The sequence below is a fragment of the Neovison vison genome, chromosome 2 (assembly GCF_020171115.1).
Source record: "Neovison vison isolate M4711 chromosome 2, ASM_NN_V1, whole genome shotgun sequence".
In the NCBI taxonomy this organism is placed as follows: Eukaryota; Metazoa; Chordata; class Mammalia; order Carnivora; family Mustelidae; genus Neogale; species Neogale vison.
The window spans coordinates 29,132,798-29,156,522 of NC_058092.1; the positions used below are offsets into that span (position 1 = coordinate 29,132,798).

The 23,725-nt window shown below is 46.6% G+C and overlaps 1 protein-coding gene across 2 annotated transcripts in view; it reads right to left on the reverse strand.

Annotated features, from left to right (window-relative positions):
• Positions 1-957: 957 nt before the first annotated feature.
• MTF1 (metal regulatory transcription factor 1) overlaps positions 958-23,725 on the reverse strand; it is a 36,970-nt gene continuing 14,202 nt past the window's right edge. The window contains exons 3-11 of one of the 2 annotated variants that reach the window (XM_044237837.1): positions 20,686-20,924; positions 19,431-19,562; positions 17,001-17,074; positions 16,405-16,541; positions 12,085-12,159; positions 7,684-7,780; positions 6,373-6,962; positions 3,361-3,421; positions 958-2,121 (exon numbers count right to left, since the gene is read on the reverse strand). In XM_044237837.1, coding sequence (XP_044093772.1) covers positions 1,694-2,121; positions 3,361-3,421; positions 6,373-6,962; positions 7,684-7,780; positions 12,085-12,159; positions 16,405-16,541; positions 17,001-17,074; positions 19,431-19,562; positions 20,686-20,924 — 1,833 coding nt within the window. In that variant the 3' untranslated portion in view covers positions 958-1,693. Of the gene's footprint in view, positions 2,122-3,360; positions 3,425-6,372; positions 6,963-7,683; positions 7,781-12,084; positions 12,160-16,404; positions 16,542-17,000; positions 17,075-19,430; positions 19,563-20,685; positions 20,925-23,725 lie in introns of both variants that reach the window. The other variant, XM_044237836.1, reaches the window with a different exon arrangement.

Consider the following 23,725-nt stretch of genomic DNA (forward strand, 5'->3'; position numbering starts at 1 on the left):
CCCTGAGTAATAGCTCAGAGAACACAAGAGTGACACATGCAGATCTCTGTACGTTAGGGAATGGAAAAAGACAACAAAATTATGGCTGCGTTCTGCCTGACACTGTTGACTCAGGAGAGCAGCTGTGTTCGTGGACCCCTTTTTCTTGCTCAAGGCAGGGAACGGTCTCTTGGAGGCAGAGGCCTACTCTACACCCTGGGCCAGGCCTCATTTCTGAGCTCAGTGAGCTTGGTGAGCACTCATGACTATGTTAATATAGCCAGTTGAGAGAAACCTTCCATTTTAGTGTGAACTGGATTTTCGGTTTTATTTTAAAGAGGCAATGACTTAGAGCCAAAGGCAGACAGATGGATATAATTCTATACACAAATCAAAAAAAATTTTTTTTCCTATAACACAACTTAATGAAACATTCCAAATGAGATAACTTATTGCAACATTTCAGGCTTTTTGGTGGAAGGGGGATTTTTGTTTTGTTTTACCCTGAGTAGAAGATCATCGTTTTGTGGTTTTTGTTTTTTGTTTGTTTGTTTAGAAATCACATGACTAAGCCAAGCAAGTCACATCCTTCTTTGCACTGCACTAGACTGTATGCAAAATCCAGAGGGGTGAGAGGCAGAGATGGGAGGGGCAACCAAAAGCCTGGCTAGAACCTGGAACCAGGACACCTGGCCTGCCAATTACATGCCACCTACAAGAGAAAACAAAACAACAACAACAACAAACTCCCTTAAAGCTGCACTTTTTCCCGATAAGCAAAATGCAGCTCTTCTGCTCTGAGGAAGAAAATACCATTAAAGGCAGGTAGACCACCACCCAGCCACTGGCCGTAAGCCACATGTCCACTCTAGGACGAAACAGGGAGGGTCCCCAAGAAAAATTCACTGCGATCCGCAGCCCTGGCCGTCAACCAAGAGAGGCAAAGAACCAGGAAGGCAAAGACGGATGACGTGGCTAGAGCCTGCTCTGCACACGCACTGACAGACAGCAGTCAACAGCTCGTCCAGGGCCCTCCGGAGAACCTGATCCCCCACACAGCCTCGGGCCAGGCTTTTCGCAACCCACTGCTGGGTGACACCTGCCATAGCCACCCTGAGCTCCACTGACACCAACAGCAAACAACAAAACCACCTCACCCAGTCCCTGTCTGGCTCACGGCTGTCTGACCTGCCTTGGCATCGCCCCCTCTGATGGAGCCAGGCTCTGACCTCCCAGGCCAGCTGCGGCCTCAGACTCAAAAGACGCACAGGGAGGGAGGAGCAACACCCGACCCACTGAACTCCGCTGCCCAAACCACAGAGACCCCAGTGCAAGTGATGGGCAGCATCAGACTGATGGAAGCCACACCCTTTCATTTCGAATGTTTATGCATACGAGTAACCTTAGTTTCCAAGTTCACATGACAATAAGCAAAAGTGACATACAGTGCAGCCAAACAGTTCATTTATAACTTAGCTTTTTTTGTTTTGTTTTGTTTTTTTTTGTTGGTTTTTTTTTTTTTTTTCCAAAGATCAGTTCCTTAAAATGGATGCTCCTGGGATATGACTAAAGAAAATACGTCTGAAAGGTGGGGATTTCAAACAGTAGATTTCTTCATCCTTTGAACTGCTGACCCACCCCCAGTGAGACGGACGCCGGCCCTTCCGCCTCCCGCTCGCTCCTCCTTTCCTGGAGGTGAGCGCACGTGGCCCTTTCACTTGGAGAAGCTGGTCAGGCCCATCTCCTCCTCCCCCTGCAGTAGTGCTTCAATGGGAATCAGATTGGACGGGGTGTCCAGGCTCTGGAGGGACAAAAACTCTGACACATCCATGGCACTTAACGTTTCTGTCTGAGGGTCTGACGGAGTCTCGGCTTGTCTGCTTTGCTCACAGGAAGAGGGTACAGCGGAGGATGTCGACAGGGGGTCAGGGGGCGAGGAAAAAGTCTGTGGTGGTAGCTTCAGGCTGGGCCCGTCAGGAGGCTGGGGGTTCGGTTCTGCAGGGGGTGGGGAAGAACAGCCCTTCCTCCTGCCCGCCGCCCGCTCCTTGGCAGAGTCCCGGCACGCGCACTGACACTGACATGCCTCCTCTTGTTTGATGATGATCACAGGAACACTGAGGCCAATCTGCTGTACAGAGCTCCCTGTGAGAGAGGCAAGAGACACTGCTCCTCAAGTAGCCGCAGGCAGGGGCGTGAGGGATGGGGGGGTACAGACTAGGTGAGTGCCGAGGGCCACGGAGGCAAGAACCGTGGGGAGGGACGATGCCACGCTCCAGGCTTCGTTCTGTCTGACACTCCCCATCCCCTCCAAGGCAAAGTCCCTTTTCCTCAGAAAGCAACTTACACCATCTAGATGACCCTGTACCTCCAGCTTTGTTTCTGGCCATTCTCCCTGGTACCCTCCATGCCAGCCACAGCAGATGCCTCCCTTTTCCTGACATGTTCTTCATACCTCTAGGACTCTGGGCTCTTCCTTCTGCCTAAACTCCCCACACAGGGCTGTTTTTCTGGAGAATTTACTCTTCTTCTTCCTGAAGACCCAGCTCATCCTCTTTCCTGAGGCTGCCAGGCTGGGATGCCCGCAGGCTCCCACCAAGGGCTGGCCCAGGGCAGCCGGCCCACCAGCTTCCTGTCTGTGTGCCAGGAGCTCCTGCCTCCCTTCGCACTTCTCTCCACACTGCGTGAGATGTGTGGCCTGAGTCCTCCTTGTCTAGGCCCAAGCTCCTGGACAGCCTCTTGCTCACTCTCGCATCCCAGTCTTGCACACACAGTGGGGGGGGGGCTGTACACTGCCAGCCTTGCGCTCACGCATGCGCCCGCTCTTTCATGCGTGTCTGTGTGCTCTGCACACGCACACTCCGAAATCAGGCTGTGTGTGTCTCAAAAAAAAAGAGAGACCAGGGAGGCAGGAGAAGAGAATAGAAGTCAGGAGCCCGAGAACCAGGGCCCTGCCTCTGGCCACAAACTCTCTTAGGACTCCAGAGGAGTCAATTCATCTTTCAGGACCCCATTTCTTAATCTATAAGATAGTGTGGGGGGAAAAAAGGAACTTTTCACTCTGTATGAGTCTCTGACCCAGATGCTATTTCTTCATTACTGTAATTAGAAAAGAATCCAGTGAATTAACAGCTGCCCTCTTCGGCATTAACTGTGAGTCAAACTTTCTTCTGGTTACACTTAAAAGCTGTATCTGAGAGGCAAAGAACCACTACTCCCTAAGGAATGTTAAATGTGGTTATTTATGCCGTAAGTGTGCTAACTTATGAACAATACAATCTGACAAATGTGAGGTTTTAAAAACTGGGGCAAAGCAACAGTGAAATCTGCCTCAAGGGGCCCCGAGAGCTGACGTGCTTTTAAAGCCCCCACACAGTTACATACCTGTGCTACTGGCTACTGGTACTGCCGTGGTAAAAAACACCTTCTCGACTTTAGATGCTTGCTGCTGGGGAGGAAGAAGGAAAAAAAAAATCACATTTACGGCCACTCATGTATGGCAAATCTCCAAGGACCTGAAGCCTGCCTGATTGTATTGGTCATCCAAGAGGACAGAAAACCCTCAGTGTTCAAGGATTTTTGCACTGAGTGATGTTTTGTTTGTGCTCTGACATGAGGTCAACTGCACTGTTTGACATTCAGTGCTGATGGTACAGCCGGCTTTGTCTCCTACTACTTGGCTGTCTCCCAGCTGACCAATCTAGTAGGTTCTGTCCACCCAAAAGCTCCGCCAAGGTTGCTTTGCTTACGCTGGGGTCTTCTCACAGGGAACCCCAGGGCTAGCTTCCCTACAAGGCCTCCACTGCCGCCACACCCCAATACTTCTGTGAGGCTGTCAAGTTCTTTTGTCTCATCAAGGATCAACCTGCATGCTAAGGACCGGCTAAGATGTCCTCTCACTGGTAGAAGAGCCCCGTGAGGTGTGCTGTAAGCTGCACAGGGTAGCAGCTCCAAGGTGGGCTCTGGCCTCAAGTTCAAGTCCCACCACCTCTTAGTTATTGAGGGCAGGCAAGTGATTTTTCTTAGAGTCTCAGTTTCCTCATGTGTAAAACGGGAATAATAACCAAAGGACTTCCCAGAGGGCCCCCGTGAAGGCGAAATCAGAGGAGGCGTGTGAAGCTGGCAGGACGTGGTGAGCCCACTGCAAACATGAGCGATTTACGTTCTATGAGGCGGACCACAGAGTCAGGCCCAGAGGCCACCCCTTTCACTGTGGTAACACTTCCTGTTACACTGGCTACAGGATTTCTGCTTTCTTCCAGTAGTTACCTTAAAAAGGCTTTGTACTTTGTCCCTTTTGTAGGGGGGAAAGGGTCCCTCTAGGCTGACTCTAGGAGGAATGTGAGAGCTTCTGGCTAAGTTATAGGAGCTGACACTAAAATAATGGTGGAAAAGTGAGACCGATATTTAAATACATAAAAATGAATTGTATGGAAAAGGAATGACACCGGCAACATGCAGCTCCCCAGGGCAGATGCAGGAAAAAAAAAAAAAAAAGTAAAAATGACATGGAGCAGATTGGATTACGACACCAAAAAGGCCTCTCCAGTGACTCTGGCACTCTAAACATGGAATCAGGTGGCCTCCAGAGGTGCCTGGCACCTGATCGACGGAATCCGAACACTCTGGTCTCGCTGTTCAGCCCCAGACTACCCTTCCAGTTTAACGGCGTCATACATCTACCCTAGCATTTTCCGACTTAGTACGTCGTTTTCTCCATCTATTTCCTCCTCTTAACTCAAGGCTCACATGCCCTGGATGGCTACCCAACAAGCCCCGAACCTCTGCACCCCTCATCTGGCAGCACGATGTAGTAGTCAGGAGCACGGGCTCTGAGACCAAGCTGTCTATGCTCAAATCGCAGCCTTCCCACTTATGAGGTGTGTGACCTTGAGCTAGTCACTTAACTTCTCTGGGCTTCAGCTCTCCATTGGTAAAATCATACCTACCTCCTAGGATTACTGTGATTAAATGAGCAATGCACTGAAAAGTGCTTAGTCAGCACAGTGGGTGACATTCAGACGTACAGACATCTAGAGACTGAAATTATCAGTGGGTGCTAAGGGAGAGGGGGACGGGATAAATAAGAGAAGAATACGGAGTTTTAAGGTGGTGAATCTACTGTGAATACAGTAATGGGAGACACATGACATCATGCGTTTGTCAAAACCCACAGAACGGTGCACACATAGAGTAGGCCCTAATGTAAACGATGGACTTTGGATAGTAGTAATATATTGATACTGATTCACCAGTTGTAACAAACGTGCCAGACTAATGCAAGATGTCACTAACATAGCAAACTGGGTGGTGGTGGCCGAGGGCCGATGGCCAGAGAGTACACAGAAATTCTCTGTACCACCTGTTCAATAAAATCTAAAAAAAAAAGGTAATCTAAGAATAATGTACATAAGGTAACAAACAACTGGCACATGTGAGACCTTCAATTTCAAAAAGTGCTTAATCAGCACAGGGAGCCCTTATACATAGTAAGGGTTCGATAAATTTTTTTATTACCATTTTTATTATTTGGCCCTTTCCCTACTGGTAATGTTAACTTTGAGGTATTTTAGCCTCTTTAACTAAAATGTTAAGTTTTCATGAAAAAGAGATCATGGTTTCCACTCTTCTGTATCCCCAAAAGTATCATGCATGGTACCTGGTAAATACCAGGCCCTCGGGGCGCCTGGGGGGCTCAGTCAGTTAAGTGTCTGCCTTTGGTTCCAGTCACGATCCCGGGGTCCTGGGATGGAGCCCCCGCTCAGTAGGGGAGCCTGCTTCTCCCCCTCCCTGTCCCTCTGCCCCTGCTCCTGTGCTCGCTGGCTCTCCCTCTTATCACTCCTTCAAATAAATAAATACAATTAAAAAAAAAAAAAACCCGGCCCTCAAAAATATATTTAATTGAGTGACCAAGTCATTTCCTTCGTCATCAAAATGGAATACTTCTGTAGAAACCGGCTCTCAAGGAGGCCCTGGGAGCACAGATTCTCTGTCTGACCTGGCCACAGCTGTGCTTTCCACCTGATGGGGTCTGACCATCCCTGCACATCAGTCTGACTCCGCCTTGGAGAAGAACCCGGTTTCCTAAGTCGTTCTTGGGCCTCTGCAGTCTGCTGACTGCTCTGCTCTCCTAGAGGATGCTGTGACACTGCAGATGGGATCTTCGTTCATGAGCCTGCTGCACGGGAGGGCTTGTCCTCTGCTTCCCTACTGCGGGTCTGCATCATGGCATTCTCCGGATTTCTACCACTCGCTCATGGACAAGGCCAAGAGGTCAAATCACAGGTTTCAGGGCCGATACGATAACCGTGTTCCTTTCTGAAGCGAAACCTGGGAACATGTCCTCTACGTATAGACGCTTCACCCCACCGCATCCGTTCAAGACAGAGTACTTACAATTTGTTCCTGGTTTTGCGGGGAACTGGTGGCACCATTTAAGATCCACTGTAGGTTCTGTTCTCCCATGACCAGGCTGGACTGTAGGATGGCTGTGCTGGGCGTCGGGGTGATGGTGATCGTGGGGTTGTGAGTCAGGACAGAGTTGGCGCCCAGGGGCAGAGTCTGGACCATGGCCGGCAGGGGCTCAGTAGTACTTTGGGACTGGGGCGGTGCCGCCACAGCTGGTGGTGCCGCCGCTGCCGCAGCCCCGGCAACAACAGAGAGTCCCGGAACGACGGGCTGCGGGGCCTGAGGGTGCGGGAGAAACTCTTGACGATTAGCAGCAAACTGTGTGCTGTGGGGGACAGGCACTTCTGGAGGTTGGAAGAGAGCAGAGGGGTTGCCAAATGCAGCTTGCCGGGAACCAGTTCCTAGGGAAGGAGCAGGCGGAGGAGCGGACGGTGCTGAGGCTGGTAGCAGAGGCTGGGGAGGCTCGGACATGCCAGGCTGCAGTACAAGCGGGAGAGATAAAGATGCTGAATTTCCTGTGGATGGCGGAACATCACTGACTGACTCTGCATCACCATTAAAACTTTCAATCAAGGCAGCTGGCAAGAAAAAGAAATAGAAATATATATACATATCCCAAGCCTTACAGGAGCCACAAAAACACAGTCATCATGGCGACACCAAAGATAGCTGAAGTCCGTTAGAGCCAAGAGCTTCGTTCCTAGAAGGCTGGCCTCCTGCGTTCCCTTCAATGACCCCTCCAGCCGAAGCACCAGGCTTCACGCCCAACCTCGCTTTCTACATGTGAAGAGCTAGTACGGGCTTCACCGTCCAAAAAAAAAAAAAAAAGTTATTCTAAGGCTTTTCTGTTAAAGAGACTAGACATCCCCTTTTGGCATAACCAGCGAACACACTTTCTGACTGCTGTGAAGCTTCAGGGCCAGATTTTCATTCAAACACAGAAGGATCTAGGCATCTGATGCTGTTTGAGGATCTTGCCCACTCGCAAGCACAGTGTCGCTTCAGAAGCACGAGCTCACAGCTCCTCCTGCTTCTGAAAGCTAACAAGAGCTTTTGAAGAAGACCCTCTTCTTTTGAAGGGCTAGGGAAAGTAGGCCCTCAAGGAGACTCTTGCTGAGGGAAGGAGAGAAAAAGATGGAACCAAACAAAAGGCTCATACTTCCTGGACCCCTCACCAAATTCATGTGTTGTTCAAGGGAACTGAAATCTACTTCACGGCGCCTGCCGCAGTGTGTCACCGAGGGGGACTCCCTTGCCTAGTGCCGAGACGTGAGCAGGAAGAGAGACTATGGCACAAACCTGTCTGTTGAGGATCTTCCTGAATTGCCGTGTCATCGGAATTCTGGAACATAGATTCGAAGATGATTGCTGGTGAAATTGTGCTGAGGTCCTGGCCCTGTGATTGACAGACAGACAGAGACGTGAGGCTTGTCACCCTGAGGCAATTCTTCACTGGGACAGAACACACAGAAGCAGAACTAGAATGATCTTTTTGATATGTTTCTTTTTTCCAACTTCTCCCTTTCCAAGGTGACATCTAGTTCCCTAAACTTCAGACACTGGCGATTTGGGTCCTCAGATACTCTAAAACAGGAGCCCACAAACTATGATTTGTAGGCTGCGTGTCTGTTTTGGGAAATAGAGTTTTACTGGAATGATGCATGCTTGCTCATTTATTTCCATGCTCCTTTCATGCTCTGACGGCACAGCTGACTTTTGTCAGAGACTCTGTGGTCCACAGAGCCAAAAATATTTACTATCCAGCCCTTTCCAAAAAAGGAGCTTCCTGACCCCTGCCCTAAAAGAAGACCAAATCCTACCTAAAAATGGGATTGTATAATATCTATTACCTGCAACCTCCTCTTCTCATGTAATAATAATGTCCTGGGAATATCCTTCAAGATCATTACATAATCCCTATGAAAATCTAACAGGTATGCATGGCAACGAATCAGGCAATAAAAGAAACCTTTCATGAGAGACAGTAGTTATCACCTTATACTCACTATTGTCACTGCAAGTTTCTTTGTAATTAAGAATTAAGAAAACGTCAGAGGCATTTTTTAAAAAGATAAAATGTGGGGGGGGGGGAGCCCAAAAAACATATAATGCCCTAAGGGTCTGACTCCTGATAGGCACCAAATAAAATGGCCACCTCCAGGCTTCTCTGTGGTGAGGGGAAGGGGACAGCATTCTTCTCCCTCCAGTCTGCCTCTGCTCCACAGCTGGTAGGGCAGGAAGGACAGAGGCAAGTGTCTCCACGAGAGCAGGCAGGTAACCGAAGTCATGAAGCCAGGGCGGCAGGGACAGGAGGTTGGGGCAAACTGGGGAGCGTGTACCCCCGGCAGCTCAAGGGCTTCGGAGGAACGCTGCCCTATGAAGTGCAGACTGGGGACTTCCGGAGCTCAAGAATAGTCTGAAAGGTGGATTTTCATGTGAAATCTACTGATTTGTCATTAAAAGCAAGTAACTGAAAACAAAGCACTGTACAGCCAAACAAAACTGATCTTCAGGCCATGTTTTGCGTCCCTGCCAACTCATGTTTAAAGGTCATTTTGTAACAACTCTGCTTCTGGGAGGGGGAAGGATCACTCTGGGCCTGGGCAAGTGTGGTGAGTGGAACTGTCCAGCAGCCTGAGGTCCTCCGGATGAAACCACCCACGTTGAGCCAAGAGGGGCCAAGTTGGGACAGTAGTTCTCCTTAGGGAGAGGTAAGCGCTGTTAGTGGGCATGGAGGGTGGGAGGCTTCAGGGATGCTGAGAATGTTCTATTTCTTGATTTGGGTGCTAGTTACATCGATGTGATGAATTGTGATCATTCATTAAGCTGCATATTTGTGATTGGTGTACTTTTCTGTATGTATACTACACTTCAATAAAAACTATTTTAAATTAAAAAAAAAAAAACCCCAAAAACAAAAAAACCCACTGAAGTGCCTGTGACTCAGCCACTGCCAGGCTTCAGGATACAAACCCTGGGGACAGAGTGAGCAGCTCCCCGAAGTGGAGGAGACCAGAACAGTCTGAGCCTCTGGGGCCTGGCTCAGAGAGACAAAGAACCCTGGGAGCTGTCTAGGACCAGGATGGAGCCAGAAGCTCTAGATCCAAGAGGTCCAGAGCACCGTTCCCTACACGCTTCAACCCTCCTTTAACGAAAGATCCGAGCAAACCAAAGCTCACGTCGGGGACCCACATACACATATGGCTGTCCAGAAACCAAGGAAAGAAGGACTTCGTCAAAATGTGTCATTTGGTATTAACAAGTCATCATTTTTTTAAAGCAGAACAAAGCAAATTAATTTTTTTAAAAGGCAAATTAATTCTATTACTTTAAGAATTGTGGCCTTAGAATGAAAGACTAAAAATGAGACTATTTCCAATTCTGGAATAAATGATGGGTGGTGAGGGCACACTATGTAATTTGACCCCAAGGGACAGAGCCTCTGTCTTGCCATTGTCAACTGTGGTAGAAAAGGCTTTTTTTCTTTTTAACAAGTACTTAATGTCCCTCCATACCAGGATTCCTCACCTGATGACCCCAGAGCTCCAGAAAGCTCTTTAATCCTAGATCAGGGCCCTGGTCAGGAAGTAGACTCCTAAACAAATCATTTAATACAACCTCTGAGATTAAAGTGCTATTATACCCCAAAATCTTAGGTTCCCCAACTCAGAGGGCATCGAGGCCTCCAGTACAGAAATTTCATCTTAGACTATTAACTCTGAAATGCAAAGAGGCGTAAAAATCACATGAAGAGCTTATTTAGTGTCTTTCTTCTTCACATTGGTTCATTTCTATTGCTGTCTTCAATTTAACTAGTTCTCTCTTCTGTCATTTCCAATCTACTGTTAAGCCCATCCAGTACATTATTTTCAGTTCCAGAATTTCCACTTGGTGCACTTTTTATAGTTTCTATTTCTCTGCTGAGATTTCCTGTTTATTCAATTATTACAAGCATGTTCCTTTATGCCCTTGAGCATGAAGGAGCTACTCAGAAAGCCTTGTTTACTGGGGCACCTGGCTAGCTCAGTAAGTGGAGCCTGTGGCTCTTGATCTTGGGGTCGTGAGTTTAAGCCCCATGTTGGGTGAAGAGACTGCTTAAAGAAATGAACTATAAAAAAAAAAAAATGTTTTCCTCTTTCTTACGTGTACTAATTTGGGATTACCCAGGACACTGTAAACGGTATGTTGTAGAGACTGTCGGCTTGACTATTCTGTGGATCCGGCTGTGCTCCAATGGCCAACTCGGTCTTCCCTGTGGGGGAGAGCAGCCATCTCTTTGTCCAGTTCTTCAGCCCCAGCTGGGCTGCTGAGGGTCTGTCTCACACATGCCCAGTTCGGGAGTCAACTAGAGATGTGACCAGTTTATACACAAGAGCTTGGGGCTCCCACTTTGTGGCTCTTTACTTTCCAGGCTATTCCCCCCTTCATCTTCTAGATGCTGCTGTGGTAGCTCTGAGCTCTGTCCTCTGGTTATCAAGCCAGTGAGCCTGCATGTTTACCGAGTTTTAGCCATCTTGTTTGGTGTCACATGGGGCTTGCCCTGAGGCTGACCAGCCGTAAAAGTTGAGAACATATCTAGGGCCTTTGCCATTGTCCGTGTGGCTCCTTTTTCGAGCTTTCACCTCTGCCTGTTTGGGGGCTGCCCTTTGGTGCCTTCAAGTAGCTGTTCCTGATCATCTGCCCAGCATATGGAGTTGTTTTCCATGGGGGGTTGGTCTGATAAGAGCAACTCCACCATCACCAGAAGAACCCAAGCCTTGGGGTGCTTAGATAAAAAAACGCAGTGTCAGATGCCACTCCCAGAGGATACTGATGAAGTAGGCTTGGGGTAAGGCCCAAGAAGCCCGGCATCAGAAGCGCAGAGGACCCCACTGACACACTCTGACAGCACTCCCGAGTCTTTCGGTTTCTGCTCAAATACCTCCCGTCATGTTGATTCCTTCTTACTTAGGCAAATACTCATAGAAATCTAACTTAAGCTATGTTTATTTACCACAGAAAAACGTCAAACAATGCACCCGTAACAACCCAGTTGGTGACACAGCAAAGCGCAGATCCTCACGGAGCATAAGCTCGGCCCTTATACAGTGGCCTGCAAGGCACATCACCAAGCCACCGGAATGGCAGGGGAATTCCACACAGAGTCAACTGAAGCCACCAGATCAAGAGACAGTGGGGTTGTCCTTTAAAAGAGGCTCAGAGATAAGGCTCCCTCAGGACCTCAAGGCAGTGAGTGAGCTCAAAGAAAGACAAAGACAGACTCCAGTCACATCAGCAGGGCTTGAGAAAGCCTGCAAACTGGAGTTCTGGTGAATTCTGGCTCTCCCCTTATATCGGACTAATTTTAAACTCCTCAAGGACAGACCACACTTACTTTTTTACCCCTACAAGCTCATACCAGCACACTACCTGATGGACTAGGCACTCAATAAGTATTTGCTAAGTGAATAAAAGAAAGACGTTTTCTGGGGCCAGAGGTTATCAAGTGAGTGACATGGGTCAAAAGGCATTAGACATCAGAGTGTACAACCTTTCCCATGAGGGCTCTATCGGGAAATAAAATCAAAACAGCCCTAATCTAACTGGATGCAACCAAATCTGGAAGACTCCAAAGGCTGGCCTCCCTCAATTTTCCCACCAAAGGGGTGTGCTCAATTCTTGCACTTATTTTTCTCATACCCATATCACAGGTACACTTACTGTAGAATTTTCTCGCAGTTCAGAATCTGTGGACAGAAGGCTCAAATCACTCAGACAAAGTGAGTGATTTGTATCCTGTGAAAGACAAAAAGTTCTTATTAAGTAACAAAAAAAATTAAGATTTATAGTAGCATAGCATGTATAAAACACTTGATCACAGGACGCCTGGGTGGCTCAGTTGGTTAAGCAGCTGCCTTCGGCTCAGGTCATGATCCCAGCGTCCTGGGATCGAGTCCAACATCGGGCTCCTTGCTCGGCGGGGAGCCTGCTTCTCCCTCTGCCTCTGCCTGCCATTCTGTCCGCCTGTGCTCACTCTCTCTCCCTCTCTCTCTGACAAATAAATAAATAAAATCTTTAAAAAAAAATAAAAACAAACAAACAAACAAAAAAACAAATACTTGCTCACAATGTCCCTATGGTTGCAAATGTCAAGATTTGTTACTTGGAAAGGTAAAAACCATCTGAAGAAAGGGCTATGTGAATTATTTTAATTTTTAAAATCCTGATATTCTTAGAAGACTGCCTTATATTTCTTAAAGATGGTTAATAGATGAGTTTAAGAATTATCTCATGACTTGGGCTCCAGAGGAACAAAAGCTGTAATAATATGAAATCAATAGTATTTGTGTAACTGGTCTTCTCATTTATAAAGCAATTTCACATGGCCTGATTTGCTATTCATATGAACCTGAAGTATTTTATATTCCCATCTTAAGTATGAAAAAATCAATGCTAAGACTGGCAGTGAACTGTCCAAAATCACAGAGCTAACGAGCAAAACAAAAACCCAGGACTTCTGAAGGGAACGCCATCTTCCTCTGTATCACTGTGTTCCCAGCATCTCAGGGATTCTTAGTAGTGCTGAGGATTTACTTCCAAATACAGGGGCCTAGGCTAACTCTGAACTCTGGATTCCTAGAATGCCAGCTGCGATTCACATACTTTGAGTGGGAACCCTGCTTACCTGGTGGGTCAAGTATTTCCATTCATACATACAATCACCAAATAGTCACTGAGCGTCTACTACATATGAGGCACTGTTCCAGGCCCAGGGCTACGATACTGAACAAAACAAGTCCCCGCCACCAGAGTTCTTACATTTGGGGGTTGTGGTGGGGGTGTGTGACAAAATCCCCGAAGATGATGCTAAGTTTATGGAGGATAAAGGGAACAGGGAATGCCGGGGCAGGAGATGCCCTCTTATTAAATCAGGGGAGGCCTCTTAGTTAAGCTGGCATTTGGGCAAATACTGAAGGAGAGACAGCACGAGCCAGGCACGTATCTGGGAAAAGTGTTCCAAGCAGCGGGTATAATAAGTACAAAGGCCCGGAGGCAGGAATGGGCTTCCCTCTTCTCTACAAAGAGGACAGCAGAGCTAAAGTGAGAGGAAGAGAAGCAAATGAGGCCAGAGAAGTGACCAAGAGAAATGACTCCGTAGGCCACTGTAAGATTCTGACTGACTTTTGCTCTAAGTGACGCAAGAAGCTACTGCAGGGTTATGAACAGAGGATAGACATTATTTGCTTTATGGTTTAGAAAGATTGCTCTGGGTGACATATGTAATCCAGTCTGTGTCAGGGCAGAGTGGGAGTGGGGAGAAGGGGAAAGGTGTGAGGAAGATCATTTAGTGGTCACTGTAGTAATTGAGGCAAAAGATGACAGTGGCCTGAACAAAGTTATCAGAAGTGATCAGATTCTATGTATATTCGCATGGTAGAGCTGACATTTTGCTGGCAGGTGTGGGATCTGAGGGGAAAAAAAAGAGGTATCAAAAACGACTCCAAGACTTTCAGCCTATGCCACTAAAAACACAGAGGTACCATTTACTAAGGTGGGGACCTATGGGTGGAAGAGGTTTGGGCATACGAAATTTGAGAAGACTGATGTTTTCTGGGTTGAGGAGGGAGGCTGAAAATATTGATCTTTCTCAACTTACAGTGTAGCTATATCCTGATGAACCCAGCCTAAGTCGAAAATGCACTGAACACCTAATCTTCCAAACATCACAGCTTAGCCTAACCTACCTGAAACAGGCTCAGAATACTTATGTTAGCCTATAGTCGGGCAAAACAATTTAACACAAAGCTGATTTTATACCAGTGTTGACTAGCTCCTGTAACCGACTGAATACTGTACTGAAAGGGAAAAAAACAGACCGGCTGAATGGGTCTGGAATAGCTGGAAACGTTACCAGCTGGTTACCCTGACGATCGCAGGCTGACAGGGGGCTGTGGATCATACAGGATCATACAGCCTAGCCTACTGTTAGACCGGGACAAGAGTCAAATCAAGTTTCAAAGTACGGTTTGTACTGAATGTGTATCACTTTTACACCATAAAATCAAACCATCCTAAGTAGGGACTGTCTGTACCAGTCTAGAGTTCAGGAAGAGATCCAGGCTGGAGGTCTTTATTTAGGACTCAGAGGCAATCTAGATGGCTCTGAAAGCCTGGGACAAGAGGAGCTTCCCTCTACTGGGGAATGAGCTGCAACCCAGAGAAAACAAGACCTGAGCACCACGCACTGGCAGGGGGTCCCAGTGCTTAGGGGCTGTCACCAATTAAACTGTCCTCTGACTGTCACATGAACAAGAAGATTGATCACGACTTAATACAGGCAGCTTAGTAGACAAAGACTCTCAGATCTTAATCTTTTTATCTGGTTTTCCAGAAGAAGAAACTGAGGCACAAAAAAGCCATTTGCCTAAGGGCGTCCACCTGATCAATAGCAGAGCTTGGATCTGAATTCAGGCAGCTGAGCTCCATAGGCCACAGCCTTCACAGCTAATGTTATTTTGCCTCTCACCACACAGGGGTCAAGAACCAGGCTCTGGAATCAGAGTGCCTGTTAAATCAGAGTAATTACAAGCTTTGGATACTCAGGCAAGTCATTTAATAATTTCTCCTTGCCTCAAAAGTTTCATTATTGGTAATACGGGGCTAATTAACAGTACTGACCTTGCAGAGCTCGTGAGTGAGACCATCCATGTAAAAGCACTCAGCACTGAATGCAGCACAAGGTAAATACTCAGTAAATGCTAGTTATTATTACTAATAAGATACAGGGGCAGAATAGGTTTGAAGGGATCCTTTGCTGTTTAAAAATTGGAAACCACAGAATTTATGCGGTCTCTCCCTAAACCAAAAGATATTACCGATTTTAAGTAAAATTCTCATTTTTCAAAAGGAGGTTAAGTGTGGTTCAGTTCCTCTATCTATGAAATAGTAAGATAATAATACTCACTTCTTGGTTTAAAAGATATACATTAAGTGCCCAATATGTTAGAAGTAAAAACAGTAGGGGTGCCTGGGTGGCTTGGTCAGTTAAACATCTAACTCTTGATTTCAGCTCGGGTCGTGATCTCAGGGTTGTGAGATTGAGCCCCGTGTCAGGCTCCACACTTAGTGGAGTTTGCTTCTCTCCATCTCCCCATGTGCTTGTTCTCTTTCTCTCCCCCTCAAATAAATAAATAAATCTTTTTTAAAAAAAAAAAAAAAAAAGAAGAAGAAGGGGCACCTGGGTGGCTCAGTGGGTTAAAGCCTCTGCCTTCGGCTCGGATCGTGATCCCGGGGTTCTGGAATCAAGCCCCGCATTGGGCTCTCTGCTCAGCGGGAAGCCTGCTTCCCTTCCTCTCTCTCTCTCTCTCTCTCTGCCTGCCTCTCTGCCTACCTGTGATCTCTGTCAGATAAATAAATAAAATCTTTTAAAAAAAAGAAAAGAAGAAGAAGAAGTAAAAACAGCAAATTTCTCCCAGGACCTCTCCAGAATGAAGCTGCAGAGAAGAAAATACAGTAGATGGGCTTGGCAAAGAACAGACCAACTATCTAAAACTCTGCAGAAGAAAGCTCTGCAGTTCAGTACCTCCCATCAGTGGCTCTCAAACCTTCTGGCCTACAGACAATTCAAAAGGGCAAGAAATTTTTCCAGATTCTGCCTGGTTCTCCAGTGACAGATTAAACAGATGTATGAAGCAAAGCTTTAATTTGTGTTTCAAACTCAAGTACAGATGTTTCACAAACACAAGTGAGAAAATAAGACTTGTAGAGCATCTGGCTGACCCATGTGAGATCTGGTTACAAGGTGTCTCTTGCACCGTATCTGATGGGAAGGTGGCAGAGCCAAATCAAAAGCTGAAGCACAGGGCGCCTGGTGAAATTGCCGGCTTGCACCATCCCAACACAAAGACACAGATCTTGACCCTGACTTCTTCCCTCTCACTGTCAGATACACAGAGAAGACTTTTTGACCTTTTATTTTGATACACAAACAACTGTTGCTGTTCTGTGTTGTGTCAAAACAAGAAACAAAACACCACGCACCTCTGATCCATTGTGATTTGGAAGTGCATTGTATGAGTGTCCTTTATTGTCGTGACCTTTCATGTGACTTTTGAGACTGTACTGAGTGCTGAATGTTTTCTCACAGCCATTACTGGGGCAGAAAAAGGGTCTTTCACCTGCAAGAATGACAAATAGTGTTAATATTTCCATAGTCATTTCACTCGATTCAGACATCTACTTTTCCCTAACAGAGAGAAGTAAATATTCCTGTGAAGGTTCAGGTAACAGTTGTTACAAGTTGGACAAATTACACCTTTACCATCCCAGTCCTAAAACTGAATGTAGAGTAAACATAGCTTGCCCCTGGCAAGTTTAAAGAGAAGATTCATTTCCCCCCTACCGCCCCCACTACAGGTTCTTCTGAGAATCTCTGCACTGATTTCACTTAAGGCTGGATTCCTGAGTCCAGCCTTTAGATCTTTTTCACTCTGAAAGAAACTCAAACATTACAAGTAAAGCCCCTAAGCTGATTAGGTTTGCTCCATCCAGGAAGCTCTACAAGTCCCAAGAGAAACACAGATATTTACCGGCTTGATGAAGGTTAAAAGAAAAATTACAAATCAGCCTAAACTCACCAGTATGTGTACGGACGTGAGTTTTAAGGTGGTGGCTTGCTGCAAATGCTTTCCCACAGCCATCATGATCACACCTAAGGAAGTTGTTTAAGCAAAAAGAAACAGCAGTCATATGGGAAATACGTCTTCTATCTTCAACATCTCTTATAAATACAAGTTCAAACTAAAACACATGTTCAGAACACAGAGATCTGATCGAGAAAATTGATTTTAGAGATGGGAAATGAAGACAGGTCGCTGGAAAAAGTGAAAGATCTGGGAACAGAGGGAACTGATGGTCCAGGATAAATATTTCTTGTCCTACAAGTCAGTCACATGTTCAGAGCTCTGACAATGAAAGCCTTTTGATGAATTACTTAACAGAATTCTATTGACGATCAGAGCTGATACAGAAAATCTACTGCCAGTGGAATACTAGGAATGTCAATAGTGGGTACAGAAGCTCTCACACAGGCAGGAAGCCTAAAATATAACACTAAAACAAAATCAGTCCCAACTACCTTGACCACATAATATGTAATGTATCATGGCCATTAATGACTTATTTATAATCTTCAGTATCAAGATCTACTTTTCTCTTTTACTTTCTTGATAACCAGAGCTATAAGTAATCTCCCCCTCCTGAGAACTCCTGAGGCACTTATCTCGGTGTTTCTTTCACCGCACCTGTCCTTTCCAAACTTATTTTATCTTTAAGGGTATACATTCGTTATCTGTTCTAGATTAGAAACTCTTTGAGGGCAGGGTCCAAGTAGTCCTTTCTATCTGCTGTAGTTCTTCCACACAGCAGGCATTCAGTAACTATTTATATGAATGAATGCATTTTCTTGTAAGCCAAAATATTTTCTTTCTTTAAATAGAAAGCTTCTCTGGAGCATTTTACTTCTTAATTATATATAATCATGTGTCTAAATTCCCATCTAATATTCAAGAAAAATTAGCAGTTTCAATCATCACAAAAATGCATGTGATTGAATAAAAATTAAGAGTCCCCTCAACAGCCCTATGGGGGAAAAAGTAACCCAAGCTTCCCAGAATCTGGAGAGTAACCAACTAGAATCTAAATACTCTTGCTTTTAGGGGTGCCTGGCTGGCTCAATCGGTAGAGCATGCAACTCTTGATCTCGGGGTTGTGAGTTCAAGCCCCATGTTGGGCATATAGCTTACTTATTTACTTACTTACTAACTAACTAACTAAATAAATACTCTTGCCGTTAGAGGGGCTATGACTCAGGAATGAAACTTAAATTTTAAAACACAATTCCATTCAGTTGATGTTTAAGAGTTGACTGCCCCAAGCAGTGCCTGGGTGGCTCAGATGGTTGGGCGTCTGCCTTCGGCTCAGGTCATGTCTCAAGGTCCTGGCATCGAGTCCTGCACTGGGCTCCCTGCTTGGTAGGGAGTCCGCTTCTCCCTCTCCCTCTGCTGTTCCCCCTGCCTGTACTCTCTTGCTCTGTCAAGTAAATAAATAAAATCTTAAAAAAAAAAAAAAAATAGTTGACTGCCCCTGAAGACAAGGGCAAAGTCTAAGGATCCTGATGAGATGAGTGACTTGAGGGGAAAGGCAGCATTGCGACGCCATGTATGTAACAGCAGTCTCTCCTGCCACACTTCAGAGACAATGTTTATGAACAATTTTCAGTAATACATCTATACTGTATTTAGGGAGAATCCTTACAAGCTGATTATCTTATTTTAAAAATGTCATATGATCATTTGTTCAAAATTTGAACATTTGTTCAAAATGTTTTTGAACCCCCACTGAATGCCCAGAACCACACCCTATGCTGTGAGCGGAGAAGGTGGTAGATGATACACGTCCTTCCTTCAAGGTTACATACACATTTACACGTGGATGTGTTCAATATACACATGGGCACAGGTATATATAGACTGAAATATAAACAAAAATGGTTGCTTCTATATGTGTGTATATACAGATGAATTACAAGGCAACAACTAAACATGCAACAAAATAAAACACCTGCATTCTTACCCTTCATCTCCCCTCTCATCTCCTCCTCTACCCACCTAGATATTTAGGTAGCTCTCCCTTCCGCTGTGCTTGAAGTCATCTATGCACCTTGTTCTCATACTGTTACTTAGTACTTTCTCACCAGACTACGTTCCCAAGAGAAGAGCATGTGTCTTAGTATTTCTCTAGCACCAATAAAAGTGCCTCCCATCTTAAGTGAGTTTCAACAAATGCCTGCTGAGAAAGGGAAAACCTGAGGCAGAAAGGCCATCACTAGGGTCCAGAGTAAGGATGCTCTTAGAACCCATCACCACCCCCTCCTGTATGCAGGAGTGGGTTGTGGCCGCCAAAGAGCTAGCAGAGGGAATTTTCTTTCTGCTTCGAAAAATGTCAGGGCCCATGGAGACATCCAGCTGCAACCTGGTCAGCGACAAACAGAGAGCAGTTCGACTCACCGAAATGGCTTTTCTCCTGTATGTGTTCGGATGTGCTTCCTCAGATCGCTGAGTGTGGTGAAGTACTTGCTGCAGCCTTCAGATTCACAGTTAAACGTTTTCCCTGTGTGAAGCCTCTGATGTGCTTTCAGCCTGAGAGACAGCCCAAGAGACAAAGTCCCTCCGGCATTTGCATAATGTAGGACAGAGCCCCACCCCCGTTAGCTTACTGTGCTTCAGGATCCAGGGCGTGGGAACCCTACATCCTTAATATATTAGTATCCCCAGTTTTCTTGCTTGAAGAGAAATTCAGAGAAGTATGTAGCCTAGTGGTAGGAGTGTGACTGTGCAGCCAAACTGCCTAGGACTCAAATCCTGGTCCCACTTCCTACTGGGTAGAGGCCTCCAACCAGTTACAAAACCTCTCCGCTTCTTACTATCAGTGCTATGAGGATTCGCACTCAGAACAGTGCTTAGCGCAGGGTGAGTGCTTCCTAAGTGTTAGATCTTGCCAAAGTTGAAGACTAACAGGAGCCTCCTGATACAAACAGTGTAAAAGAGAACTGGCCAAAGTGTGGTAGAAAAAAGTTAACTTCAAGGTGATGAAGGAAAGAAAATGACAGAAGCCTTTGGACAAGATCCTGAGCCAAGGGGAAGCAACAGTGCAAGTATTAAAATCCCCAGGTCAGGGGCGCCTGGGTGGCTCAGTGGGTTAAAGCCTCTGCCTTCAGCTCAGGTCGTGATCCCAGGGTCCTGGGATCGAGCCCCGCGTCAGGCTCTCTGCTCAGCAGGGAGCCTGCTTCTACCTCTCCCTCTGCCTGCCTCTCTGCCTACTTGTGATCTCTGTCAAATGAAAAAATAAAATCTTATAAATAAATAAATAAAATCCCCAGGTCAGTATGTCACTCCAGGAGAGGCAAATCTGAATATAAAATGTACTATGCTTTCTAACCAACTCCATATAGGTCAATCTTTAAGTAACAAGTTCCTCCAGAGAATTTTAAACAGTTGGGAGAGCACAGCTGTGCATTTCATTTTATTTTTAAATTTTTTTAAGTAGGTGCTACACCCAGCACAAAGCCCAGCACAGGGCTTCAACTCACGGACCCGTCATCAAGATCTGAGCTGAGACCAAGAGTTGGATGCTTAATGGACTGAGCCCCCAGGTGTCCCCCCAGCTGCGCCGTTTCGAGCGCTGGAAGTGCCCATCTGCACTGGGCAAGGAGAGGACTCTGTAATCACAAGGGCAGGGGCAGGGGCTGGAGAAGAGGCCGACCTGTACAGCGTGTTGAACGCCTTCTCACAGCCCTGCACGTCGCACTCAAATGGCTTCTCCTTCGTGTGCACTCGCACATGGATCCTGAGGCTGTAGGAGGTGAGGAAGGCCTTGCCACAGCCCTCCTGATTGCAGACAAACGTGTACTCTCCTCGGTGAGTCTTCTGATGGGTGCGCAGGTTGCCTGCTGTGCTGTAGGTGCGGGGACAGCCCTCAAAGGTGCACTGGTACCGCTTTACCTGGCAGACAAAGGACACCTCATCAACAGGACAAAAGAGCTGCCCAAGGCCTAACTCCTCCCAGAGTCTGTCTCCCAAGAAATGTGGACGACACACTGAGGCTCCTATCAGAAAACCACCCCTAGCAACAAAGCAAGGGAATCTTCCCCTTGATCGAATCACGCCAGAACAAAGAGTAAGTCATAAGGATGAGAGAAGCCTATAGGCAGATGAATATTCTAAATGAATATAAGAAAGGGGTTTCCTGACTCTAGTATATGTCCAGCAGCTAAAGGTGGGTCCACACTGTCACAATCACTTACAGCAAAATAACATTTTGCCCCCCCCTTTTTTTTTAAAGATTTCTTTATTTTAGAAAGAGAAAGAGAGACTCAGACTGTGTGTGCAGGGGGTGGGGACAGAGAGAGTCTTAAGCAGACTCCAAGCTGAGCACGGAGCCTGCTGCGGGGCTCGATCTCCTGACCTTGAGATCATATGACCCTGAGATCACGACCTGAGCCGAAAACAAGTGGTGGACGCTTGACTGACTGCATCCCCCAAGGCATCCCTTGGCTTTGTTTTCAGGCTTGATTAAACAACCCTGCCTTGGGGCGCCTGGGTGGCTCAGTGGGTTAAAGCCTCTGCCTTCTTCGGCTCGGGTCATGATCCCAGGGTCCTGGGATCGAGCCCCACGTCGGCTCTCTGCTCCGTGGGGAGCCGGCTTCCTCCTCTCTCTCTGCCTACCTCTCTGCCTGTCAAATAAATAAACAGAATAATTTAAAACAAAACAAAGCAAAACAAAAAACCCTGCCTTATGGCAGCCCACCTTGACGGGAACTGACCAATGTTAAACTGGGTCTAAACCACCCTGACACTGATATACTCAGTCATCAAGCAGTATCTCCCTAGCATAGCTTCCACTGCAAAGTTTCAAGTCCACGAAATGAAAATACTGTATGATGAATTTCTCAAGAGTATTTGCTGGTATATGACATTTCTCAAAATGCCAGCCTCTCGGTTTCACTTTCACCGCCAAACTTCTTGAGAGGGTGGCATACATGTGCGCCTCCATCTCCCTCGAGGCCCACATACTCCTTAACAACTTGGCAAGCTGCTTTTACTGCATGAAATTATTCTCTTGCACTTCCCAGTGGCCAGACCCTTCCATCCTTCGCCATTTGCCTTCCCTTATTTGCAAACCTCTCCCATCACCCTCCCATCCTGAAAACCTCTCCTTCACAGCACAGCAATTCCACAAGGCTCTCTTTATCTTCTTCTCCTCCTCTGAGCCACGCCTTTCCCTTCCCAGTGATATGTAGGTTTATTCTGGAACTTACGGCTCCCCTCCCAGACCCTCCCCTGCCTGCCCCCATGCAGTGGGCAGCAGCCTCACACGCGGCTGGAGGAGACTGAATTTCCCGCACTTACGTTCCAGACCTTCCGCAGGTCATTTTGCTTCGCTGAGCCTCAGTTCTTTATTTCTCAAATGAGTATTTTTTTTTAAAGATTTTATTTATTTATTTGACAGAGAGAGAGATCACAAGTAGGCAGAGAGGCAGGCGGGTGTGTGTGTGTGTGTGTGTGTGTGTGTGTGTGTGGAGGGAGCGGGACTCGATCCCAGGACCCGGAGATCATAACCTGAGCCGAAGGCAGAAGCTTTAACCCACTGAGCCACCCAGGCGCCCCTCAAACGAGTATTAATGTGTGACCCGCCTGTCTCACGGTGCTGTGGAGCAGAACGAAATGAGATCAAACATTTGAGAGAACCCAGCGGTAGACGTGACGCCGTACACACCTGGGTGACAGCACATTCTACTCTTCAGCTTTTGCCAACATCTCCATCCTTTGACCTGACCTTGCGCCAAAGCCTCAGTCTCCGCATCTCCAGCTACACCGTTAGTACTCCTTGCACAATTACTGAACTAGCAGGTCCCAGGCAACAAGCTAGATACCATATGAGATAAACAAAGGAACCAGACAAAATTCGCTGCTTTTAAGGAGTGCCAATTTTTAGGAGGTTGATGTGCACAAATTATTACAAACTGTGCTGAACCGGACAACAGATATTTGCCCAAGGGGGCTGGGGAATATAAAAAGGGGAAACCTAACCCTTCTTGGAAAGACTGGAAGTGGTAAAGGCTCAGAAGCTGAGGTCCTCTCTTTGAAGTGTTTTTTTTTTTCAGTTGCCAGTTTGTTTTAGGGATAAACTGAAAATGTGTTCTGCAGATAAACCAGGAAGAGAAGGGCATTCTAGAAAGCACGGGGACACAGGGCACCTGGGTGGCTCAGTAGGTTACGCATCTGACTTCAGCTCAAGTCATGATCTCAGGGATGTGAGACTGAGTCCCACATTGGGCTCGCTGCTCGGCAAGGAGTCTGCTTCTCCCTCTCCATCTGCAACCCCCTCTCAAATTAAAAAAAAAAAAAAAAAGAGGTGACACCTTGGGAACTGCATGGAAAGAGGAATAGGTGTGCTGGTACAGGGAGCCACAAACATACCTGTAGCATGTAAAAGGCTGGAAGGAGAAGGATCTAGAAAAATAAGGTGAGTCCTCCTTAGTCAAGCCCTGGAGTAGAAGAGTAGAACAATGGGGGCTCACCAACGGATTTCAACCAAGAGAGCAACATATCAGATCTGCGGTTTATGAGAGATCCTTCTGGAAGCCTAGGGGAAGATGGACTGGAAGGGTAAAAGAACAAAAAAAGGGGGAGGAATAACTGGCCGTAGCAGCAACTGGGTACTGAGGAGCGGAAGGGGTGAGGGGGAGGCAAAGTCGAGGTCAAGAGTATGGCCTGGATGACTAAACAGATGGTCACGCCAC